Source organism: Fundulus heteroclitus, unplaced genomic scaffold, assembly GCF_011125445.2.
Source record: "Fundulus heteroclitus isolate FHET01 unplaced genomic scaffold, MU-UCD_Fhet_4.1 scaffold_99, whole genome shotgun sequence".
Classification (NCBI taxonomy): domain Eukaryota; kingdom Metazoa; phylum Chordata; class Actinopteri; order Cyprinodontiformes; family Fundulidae; genus Fundulus; species Fundulus heteroclitus.
Window position 1 is genome coordinate 613,298 of NW_023397461.1, and position 10,684 is coordinate 623,981.

The 10,684-nt window shown below is 46.9% G+C and overlaps 1 protein-coding gene across 3 annotated transcripts; it reads right to left on the reverse strand.

The window, feature by feature from the left end:
- Positions 1–743: 743 nt before the first annotated feature.
- Positions 744–10,684, reverse strand: gnmt (glycine N-methyltransferase). 3 transcript variants are annotated; one of them, XM_036135047.1, is made up of 6 exons: positions 9,057–9,085; positions 8,769–8,926; positions 8,012–8,125; positions 7,794–7,936; positions 3,694–3,815; positions 744–998 (listed from the first exon to the last, which is right to left on the reverse strand). In XM_036135047.1, the coding sequence occupies exons 1-6, from the start codon at positions 9,074–9,076 to the stop codon at positions 827–829; spliced, it is 729 nt and encodes a 242-aa protein (XP_035990940.1). In that variant the 5' UTR covers positions 9,077–9,085; the 3' UTR covers positions 744–826.

Below are 10,684 nucleotides of genomic sequence, written 5' to 3' on the forward strand. Positions count from 1 at the left end.
GCAGAGCAACATGGTTCTGATCAAACCTGGACCCACAGACAATGACCCGGTTGATATCCCAAAGACCTTTATTAAAAGCACATGAATCTGAACACAGAACCACACTGAGCCGTCACACCCGGATCTCAGATAAATCAGAATATTGTGTCAGGACGGGCCGGGCCGGTCCGGTCCTCGGTACCGCCTGTGTGATTAAAGTGGGAGGTAGTGAACAGCTCAGCATTTCTAAAACGTCTTTAAACACCTTTGGCAGATTAATCACCATCAGTAATTTAATTACTGTGAGACCAACGCTGTGGTCGGTTCAGCCCGGCTCAGTCGGGTTTGGGTTTGTACCGCTACCAGCTGACTGGTGCCGGCTCAGATAAAGAAAACCTGCTGAAATGTAAAGTCCAGTTAAGGTTCTGCTAAGACACGAGGACTGAACAGAACGTTGGACCGGGTCTCGGTACCTCTAACCGGACCAGCTGAGGCTCGGTACCGGCGGAATCATCGGAACATTTACAGAGAACCATTTTGACTAAAACAGGTAGAAACCAGTCCATAAAAACCTTTAAGATCATGGTGACAGAACCCAGCAGCACCAGAACACATTCCAGAACCTGACGGCTCGGCCGGCAGCATGGTCACCGAGCAGCACCGGTTCTGATGTTAAAGCAGCAAATGGTCCAGAACGCGTTAAAAAGCAAGCAGCACATTATGGAAATGAAGCAGATGGATGTTCTCAGAACCGGCTCAGAGGTTCCTCCACAGGACCGTGGTTCTGGGCCGTGGTTCTGGAAGGTGGCGGCGCGGCTGACGTCCAGAAGCCCCCCCCCCCCGGGCCTCAGGCGGTCCTCCTGCAGACGTGGATGAAGTAGCACGGCGCCTGGGCCTGGGCCGGCCTGTAGGCCTTGAAGTCTCCGTAGACGGTGTGCTCCATGGCGCCGCTGAAGGCGTCCATCAGCAGCTCGCTGAACTTCTCCAGGCGGTGAGGGTAGTAGGACAGGCGGAACTTACTGCAGAGAACCAACAGAACCGGCTATTAGAACATCACCGTCTCCATGCTGGGGAGAGAGTCCCAAACGTTAGGATTAAAAACCAGAATCAGCAAGAAGCCACAGAGCTGCTCCAGCTGCTCATCAGTGGACCTCACGGTTAGCTTTCCTGAACTTTACTGGCTGTTTTAGGACAATCTGTGAACATTTCCCTGAAGAAGCACCACAGCGTCCCCTCAGGGTGCCGTGTGCACCTTCATGCTTTAAGCTCAACTCTGCTGCCTTCAGCTTGGCTCCAGATGTTCCCTGAAGGCTCCAAGCCTGAAAACTACCAGGCTACACCAACGGCTGCAGCTAATCGGAGTCTGGAGGCAGAGGAGCTGCAGCTCTGAACTCTGACTTTCCTGCAGGCAGAGCAACAGAAGCACTAATAAAAGGCCAGCATCAGCATTTATGAAGCAGGACAGCCTCAGTGCGTACGGCTGCAGGGACGACCAGGATGACTTCACTTCACTAACTAGCTGTTCCATGATGGCGACTTTACTAGTTACAGCCCAACAAACATGAGTCCTGGCTGTAACTCAGGGTATAAACTGCCTTTAATCCGGCCTTGCTGCTCCATTGGTTAGAATGACAATTAGTCACATGATGCATTCAGCCAATCAGGGCATCTGGAGGGGTTATTCAGGTGTGAGGGCACAGCTGGTGCTTCCTAACAATTAGCTCAACTCTTTGTTTATTAAGAACTCACAATATAATAAAATCATACAGATGGTTTGTTGCCAACTGCCAATAAAATCAAGAAGAAGAAGAAGAAGAAGAAGAAGAAGAAGAAGAAGAAATCATACAGATGTGCATACCCAGTGAGCTTGAAGCCAAGAAGTTACCTTTCACTGAACTATATATGGAACTGGTGAGTAGTGAACAATGTTTGTTTAGCGTCTTGGTGGTGGTAGCCAATGCTAATTGTTTTATCAATTGTCACACAGTTAACTCCTTAAATTCAAAGCATGTGTTTAAGATGCTGATATAAATGCTGATGTCTTTATTTTGTCTGAAAGACCAGATGGTGGATGTCCGTCCATCGTCTTCCTCTTATCCGGGGTCGGGTCGTGGGCAGTGGTGGTTCTAGACCAAATTTAGCAGGGGGGCCAGGGTGGGGCAAGTGTTTTTTCAGGGGGGCACCGGACAAAAATTAGTTGGGGGTGGGTGGGTGGGGGGGGCATGTCAATACTGGGCCTCCCTACTGAGCAGCTTCAGTAGGGAGGCCCAGACGTCCCTCTCCCCGGCCACTTGGGCCAGCTCCTCAGGAGGAATCCCAAGGCGTTCCCAGCAGAGAGACATAGTCCCTCCAGCGTGTCCTGGGTCTTCCCCTGGGTCTCCTCCCGGTGGGACGTGCCCGGAACACCTCTCCAGGGAGGCGTCCAGGAGGCATCCTGACCAGATGCCCGAGCCACCTCAACTGGCTCCTCTGGACGTGGAGGAGCAGCGGCTCTACTCTGAGTCCTCCCCGGATGACTGAGCTCCTCCATGCCATTACGTGGAGGATGGCATTCATTTCTGTTTCTAGTTAACTAGCAGACTGGTATTTATATCCATACAGGCCAGGTGACCCTTTTTAGGGTTAATAGGATGGCGAGCGTTTGACATCTGGCTGGGCCAGGAGACCCAGATGTTCCTCCATGCTGGTCTGGTAGGAGGCTGGTGGTCTGGAGCATTTCCCCTCTCATGTCAGCATACAGACAGTTCATGGTTCATCTCTTCTCCGTTGGACACAATTTGGACATTTTCACCTCAGATAACTGGACAATCAAACTATGGACTTTTGAAATGTGTGTCAGTCAGACGTGGTGCTGACTGGTGGGGAAATGCAGTACTGTATATATTTATTGTATTTATATTGTTTGGGTCTATGTATCCCTGCTTTAAAAATGCATAATATTGAAAGCAGTTCAATATCCTTTGTGTTGGTTTTTCATTAATCATTAACAGCTCCTGCAGACAAAGTTAGACTTCTGATGTCATGTGCCTTCTAGTCTTTCTAAATTAGTGTTACATGGGCTTTTGGCAATTATACCAAAATCTAAGCAAATCCAGAGATCAGACTTTAAAGCGGTTCCCTGTAAAGGAAAGTTCTAGTGAAGGTTCCTAACTAGCCCTGGCAAAAAGCTGTACTTTTAGGAAGAACTAGCCTGAAACCAACAAGTTCCAGTTGGTAACCTGGAACTTGTGACCCCTGGTACAGAAAGTAACCGCCAAGTTTCCCAAATTAATGTCTGTGTTCAACAACAGGAAAAATGTCTGATAAAGAAACCTGCAGAAAGCAACATCTGTTCCACACAACAGCTTTTAGGTTCTAGAAAGTGGCCTGTGAGTTCCCTAAAGTGGCCAGTAAGTTCCATTATCTGTTGCTTTCAAGCCTTACATGGGAAATCTTTGGTTAACACAAACTGTAAATCAGATTATTGCTGTTTCAATAAAGCACCAAAATAATTCCTCAGCCGATTTTCTGACTTAAATGAATTCAGTGAGAGCTCAGGAGGGCCGAACACGGCTGTCAGAGCGGGAGATCAAAACCATGGAAACAATCTATGGGTTCTCCCAATCAGAACCAGAACCTCTACTGTCTAGTAGTTCTAGGTGGAGAAGCAGAGATCATAGAGACACACCTCTATGTTCTCTCAGAGCTGACCAGAACAGGTTTCCTGATGCTCACCTGACTTCAGGAAGCTTCTGCAGGGCCGCCTGGGGCACCTGGATGGTGTAGTCCAGAGTGATCATGTGGGGCTTGCTGTTGACCCACAGAACCGAGGTGCTGATGTCCTGGGTCAGGTCGCTCTGCAACACAACGGCGGAGCGGGTCAGTGCAGCAGAGAGGTTCTGCTTAAGCTCCCGTCTGGAGAAACTACTTCAGCTGCTTAGAATATAAAAATATAACAGTAATCAGATGATCTGCAATGAATTCAAAATAATAATAATAATAATAATAATAATAATAATAATAATAATAATAAATATATATATATATATATATATATATATATATATATATATATATATATATATATATATATATATATATATATATATATATATATATATATATATATATATATAAAATGCACAATACCTGATCTATAAATATATTACACAACATATAAATACATGAAAGATAATACATACATAGCTATGATTTAATGGGCTGTTACACAAGCACTCATTTTTAGAAGGAAATAAAGATAAAAATCTTTATTCTAACTTGGATAATATGTAACAATTTGCTATAATTGTATTACTTTAAATGACAAAATGGAGCTTTTCTAACAATAAATCAGTTATTAATTTCCATTCGTGTCAGTAAGTGGAGGTTTGATTAAAGCATCCTGGTGGCCTCTCCTGCTGACAGGAGGCCTTCAGAGCTGCGGGTCGGGTCGGTTCTGGGTCGGTTCTGCTGAAGCTTGCTGAGATAAACCCAGAGGCGGTTCTGCTGAGCAGGATCAGGCTGTGGACCTACGGCTTGTTAGCATGCGTCTAAAGCGTGGGAGCTCCAGATGGAGATGTTGGATGAAACGATACGAGCAGCCTGGCTGTCAGCTGAGCAGCTGCAGTCACATGGCTGCTGCTGCTGGTTGTGGGTTCTGATGGGTTCTGATGGGTTCTGATCCAGGTCCACCAGGAATGTCCAACATTAAAACCCACAGATGTTAGGGAGGCCAAAAGTCTGGACTCATGCTGCTTCCCTCTGGTTCTGCAGAACCACTGAGAATGTTTGCTGAGAGATGGAAGCGAGCGGCGCTGTTTGGAACAATTGATCTTTTCTGGATGATTTTATGTCCGTCGTAGTTTAAATCAGCTGATGGATAGTAAATGAATTTAAGGTTAATTTCTTTAGCCACTTTGTGAATTCATCCATTCACATAAACGTGTCGTCCACATTAAACTGAAGCTGTTTGCAGGCTACAGCCCCTCAGCTGATCACGTTAACCTACCGTTAATAAGAATAGAGATAAAACGGCTCACAGCACGCCTGGTTAAGAACTAAATCACAATGAGGGGGCAGTGGGCCGGGGCGGTGGGCCGGCACCGCTCTGGGCTGGGGCGGCGGGCTGGGCCGGGGCGGCACCGCTCTGGGCTGGGGCGGTGGGCCGGTGGGCTGGGCCGGGGCGGCACCGCTCTGGGCTGAGGGTCCTGCTCAGACGTTTAGATTATCTCAGAGTCGGTGGTGTATTATTTTCTTAGAGCGACTAGCACCAAGGCAGAGACTGGCTCTGCTAAATATCAGGTTTATCAGCAAATGATGAACATTATGTTTCTAACTGAAAGATGGTTGGAGGACCAGAACCAATCACCTGGACTAACTGGATCAGCGCCTCCTAACGACAATTAATTAGGTTAAAATAGAAAAGATAAGCTGCAATACTTCATGATTCACTGAACCGTGAGAAACTTTTCATTGGAAATGTGACTCTTTAGAATATTTGGGAATTGAGTTAAAAGGCCATAAACAAACTGACAGTATTTACAAAAAAATCTTTAATTGACTTTAACAAGCTTTTATGTGATCTATGCATTGATTATGACTAGTGATGGTCGATGAGGCGTCATGAAGCAAACTGTGATACTGTGTCACTGAATACTGACACCTGCTGGACGTTAAAAATCACTACAGGCAACCTGGTTGACAGAGTTAACTGACACTGATTTGATGAACCAGTATACACAATAATACAATTTAAGTCATTGTATGTTGCATTGTATTATTTTATATTTTCATTTGAATTTTAAATATCTTTTATTAATTTTTTTATTTTTTTAGATACAGCCAATAAATAATGTCAACCTGTATCATAACATAATAACCTAAACCTGTTGTGAATTAGGATGATTGTGGACCGGCTTTTTTTTTTTTTTTTTTTAAACACATTTTTATTCAAAAAAAGAAGCCAATATTGAGTCTGTTACGCTTTTTTTGATATCACTTCTCCAGCTGTAGAACACAGCCGCTCACACGGCACAGATGATGCTAGAGAGCAGAGAAATTCTAATGAAAGCTGGAAGGTTTGGACAGCGTGTCTTTTGGTTTTTCCAGTATATCAAAGGATCCTGGGACCCTCTGCCAAATATCTGTGCACCTCCTGGATGGCATCAGCTGTGGCACAACGAGGGAACGTTCTCAGTTCTGAACAATTTCTCTGTGCTGCGCTTCATTTTTATGCCATCGGCAGCTTTTTAATAACGTAGGAGATGCAGAAAATCTTTCAGAGGCAACTGCATGTTGTGCTGTCAGAAATGTTACTCAGTTATAGTTTAAAGGTGTTCCAGAATGAAAGCAATAATTTATTCTGTATTAAATGTTGGCACTTCCAGCTTTAATTTTCCATTCTATAGAGCCTATGTGGTTAATATAAAGTGAGGTAGGCACAAATTAAACCCCGAGAAGACAATCAGTGCCAACTCATTTATAGAAGGATTGGTGAACAATGGCAAAAATATGAACATATCAGTTATTTCAATAACACACACCATCCCTTCATTTATTGCATGTGTTGAATATAGCCAATTAACGCTTTAGTTGACTGCACTTCATCATGATTTGCTGCCATGTCCTTTCAATGCTTTTAGTAATCAATGCCCCCCCCCCACACACACTCCCCCTTTTGTATTGAATGAGTGAAGTGTGAGAAAACAGCTTTAATTCTCCATCACATAACTTTCATATCGCGCATGCATTGACTTTTTCAACAATTCTCTCTTGTGGTTTTCAGCAGCAGCAACATTGTTTCTTATGGTTTAATATTGTCCATACGCCTTATTTAAATCTTTCTAATTCTACTCGTAGGACAGTCGCACTTCCAATCTTATTTCCTGTCGTTGCCATGGTGAATCACGTTATTTGCTTCCAGTGATCAGGATTTTTTTCATGCTCACGTTTAATGATTGATGTTTAGTTACCTGACTGATATCTGTTCTGAAATCAGAAACACTGAGAATGACAGAGTGATGTAGAACTCAGAGCAGCAGCTTTCTACTCAGGCTAGATCAGCCGTTTTTCTGAAATGACGCTCAGAACAAAGACGCACAGCGCGACCATAAAGGCGTCTGCTCCACCCATCAGTCAGCGGTGCGCTACGATCAGAACCTGCCGCTCACTGATCAGACCGTGGTACACCGTCACACCAGAGTAGCAGAATGGTTAAAAATTAACCATTATTAACCGTTATTTTGTTTACAGATCAGCTTGGATTTCAGCTCTGCTGTGTGTGAATGCACAGGCGTGCAGCTTAGAGGGATCAGAAACAGTTTGGTGCGTCAGTTCAAACAGTTCCTGTATCGGTCATGTGACGTTCCCACAGCGATACGCACATCCACACGGGTTCTGCTCCATGAGCTCGACGCATCGGTGTTACCGGACCATCACTAGTTATGACTGCTTAATGGTTGAGGCCGATTTCAGAGCTAAAGAAATAAAAGGAGGAAAAGTGAAGCATCAGCATAAAAAGCATTAAGGCCAGCTGAGCGTGGAAGTTTATGTCAGAATGAGGTCAGATTAGCTTCAGCTGCAGAGTTCTAATGATTTGGTGGAGTAGGATCAGGAACCTTTATTTCTAAAGGGGAACCTTACTTAGAACCACAGGGGGAGGAGGGGGGGGGGTTTAGGAGGATCAGCTGACCAGGCTGAGCTCCACCAGCCGGCTCAGCTGAGAAATGTGACGTGAAGCAGGATTATTTCTGCTCCTTCACACCTGAGGAGCTGGTCTGGACGAGTCTGGTTCCGTGTGTGTGCAGAACGTTCTGCAGGTGGAGGAACCGGCGTACCTTGTAGTAAATGTTCTTGCCCTGCGGCGCGCGGCCCGTCTCCAGGATGTAGTCGTAGTTACGGTGGTCGATGATGAGAATGCCGCCGGGCCGCACCATGCTGGCAATGTTGTTCAGAGCCAGCTTCTGCTCGCTCTGGTCTCCTGCGAGAACGAGAGGGAACTGCTGACATCATCAGAACGTTCCGCACACACACAGAACCAGAACAGGGTCAGAACCTTTGAAGTCCGGCAGGTGGGCGAAGGAGTTCCCCAGGCAGATGACGGCGTCGAAGCCTTCGGCCGGTTTCTCCACGTCTTCAGGGAGAGTCAGCCAGTTGGCCTCTTCGATCACTGAAGGTCCGGCAGGAGAACGTGGAGAACAAGGGGAACCAGGAGAACGTGGAGAAAAACAGGAGAACGTGAGAACGAGGAGAAACAGGAGAACGTGGAGAACCAGGAGAATGTGAGAACGAGGAGAAACAGGAGAAGGTGAGAACCAGGAGAAGGTGAGAACCAGGAGAACATAGAGAACCAGGAGAACATAGAGAACCAGGAGAAGGTGAGAACCAGGAGAAGGTGAGAACCAGGAGAACATAGAGAACCAGGAGAAGGTGAGAACCAGGAGAAGGTGAGAACCAGGAGAAACAGGAGAACATAGAGAACCAGGAGAAGGTGAGAAACAGGAGAACGTGGAGAACCAGGGGAACGTGGAGAACCAGGAGAACGTGGAGAACCAGGAGAACGTGGAGAACGTGGAGAACCAGGGGAACCAGGAGAACGTGGAGAAAAACAGGAGAACGTGAGAACGAGGAGAAACAGGAGAAGGTGAGAAGCAGGAGAACGTGGAGAACCAGGGGAATGTGACAACATGGAGAACATAGAGAAAACCAGGAGAACGTGAGAACGAGGAGAAACAGGAGAACATAGAGAACCAGGAGAAGGTGAGAACCAGGAGAACATGGAGAACCAGGAGAAGGTGAGAACCAAGTCCTACCCCACTGGTCGAAGGCGGCCTCCTTCCTGCGGTTCCAGCGGGTCTTCAGCGCGTACTTCAGCATCTTATCGCTGGCGTCAACGCTGACCAGGCTGAAGCCCTCCTCCACCAGCATGATGGAGTCAACTCTGCAGAACACAGGAGAACCCATGAAGAACCAATGCAGAACACAGGAGAACCCATGAAGAACCAATGCAGAACACACAGGAGAACCTGTGAAGAACCAATGCAGAACACAGGAGAACCTGTGAAGAACCAATGCAGAACACAGGAGAACCTGTGAAGAACCAATGGAGGTCCATAGCCATTAAAGCAGGTATGCACCTGAACCTGTGCAGACCAGAACCCACCCAGGACTCATCAGAACTCATTAGAACCCACCCAGAACTCATTAGAACTCATCAGAACTCATTAGAACCCACCCAGAACCCATCAGAACTCACCAGAACCCACCCAGAACTCATCAGAACCCATCAGAACCCACCCAGAACTCTGTATCCAGCTGCCTCTGAAGAATTTATTTCAACAACTCAACTAAGTGGGCCTCATATATCCTACAGGTCCGATCCACACAGTGTTCTGGGTCTCAGAACATGTTGAGGATTCTGGTGTTCAGCTAATGTCCGGGTTCTGTTCGGTATCTGGGAGATGGCTGCAGTGACAGTGGACTGGATAAGGTTCTGTGGACCAGAACCAGCAGAGCCCAGAACAAACTCTGGGACCTTGATCTCCCAATGAAAGTAAAACTGGACTTTGCAGCACCGAGCAGCAGTCCGGTTCTTTTCGCCGTGGCCCAGTAAGATGGTTCTGATGTTGTCTCTGGTTCCGCGTGGGTCAGAACTTTGTCAGAAGGGAACATTTGTGGATTAAAATCATTTTTGTAGGAATATTCTTAGCGTTCAGCCAGAATCACCAAGATGACCAGAACCGCTGACGTCATCTGGACCGGTCCAATCCAGCTTGACCCGGATTACTGAAATAAACGAGGTTCTGGGTTCTGGTCTCATGGAGCTCAGGAGGCCTGGGAGTCCGCCCCGGCCCTGAGCCCAGACGGACGGCTCGGTTCTGTCTAACTGAACAGAACCAGGTTCTGATGACCTGCAGCCTTTCTTGCTCATGTTCTAACGCCACGGGTTCTCCTGGTTCCTCAGTTCTACTACGTTCCCTGAAATTAAAAGAATTAATTAATGTTCTCATTTATTCTCCATTTTCCCTTTCAGTAACATTCTAACTGCTGTTCTAACATTTACAGCCAAATCTATTCATGAGCCTCTAGTAGCTTTCTTTGCAGCCTCGTCTGCCGCTCCCTGTGACGCCACAGTGACGTCATGATGACGTCATAATGAGCAGGCAGCCCTACAACACGTCGTATGCATGTTAGGCAGGTATCTGCTCTCTGCAGACAGTCAGACACTAATTATAATCTGATTGATTCTGACTTTGTAAAGTGATGACGTTTAATCAATCGGCGCTTAATAAATAAAATTTATTAGAATTAATTACTGATGTCAAAGGTCTGATTTGTTTATCCACCGTCTGGCTAATAATTAATAAAGTCCATCATTTATTCTCCTGCTGACTTTAAACGCTGGAACCGTGACAGCTGCTCTGAGCTGAACTTCTCATCCGCTGCTTGTCCTCGCTGCTCCGGACCGGACCGGACCGGGCCGAACCGAACCGGGCCGAACCGAACCGAACCGAACTCACCCGGTACCGCAGGCCACGTCCAGCACCCTGCGCACGCCGTGCCGCCTGAGCAGGGCCACCAGCCAGCTCTTGTACTCCTGGGTCCGGCTCTGGAGGTCTCCGATGTACAGCTCCCACACTTTGGCCGCCTTGCCGTCGGCGTACTGGTCGGGCAGCCCCTCGGCGGCCACACCGAGGGAGCGGGTCCGGAACACGCTGTCCACCGACAT

Bases quoted from the DNA above. Each gene is read 5' to 3' on its own strand.
- gnmt (XM_036135047.1), bottom strand. From the start codon at position 9,076: ATGGCTATGGACCTCCATTG. The intron at 8,927-9,056 runs GTTCTTCACAGG...TGTTCTGCATTG, and splicing joins ATGGCTATGGACCTCCATTG to GTTCTTCATGGGTTCTCCTG. The intron at 3,816-7,793 runs GTACGCCGGTTC...GTTGTGTTGCAG, and splicing joins GCAAGAACATTTACTACAAG to AGCGACCTGACCCAGGACAT.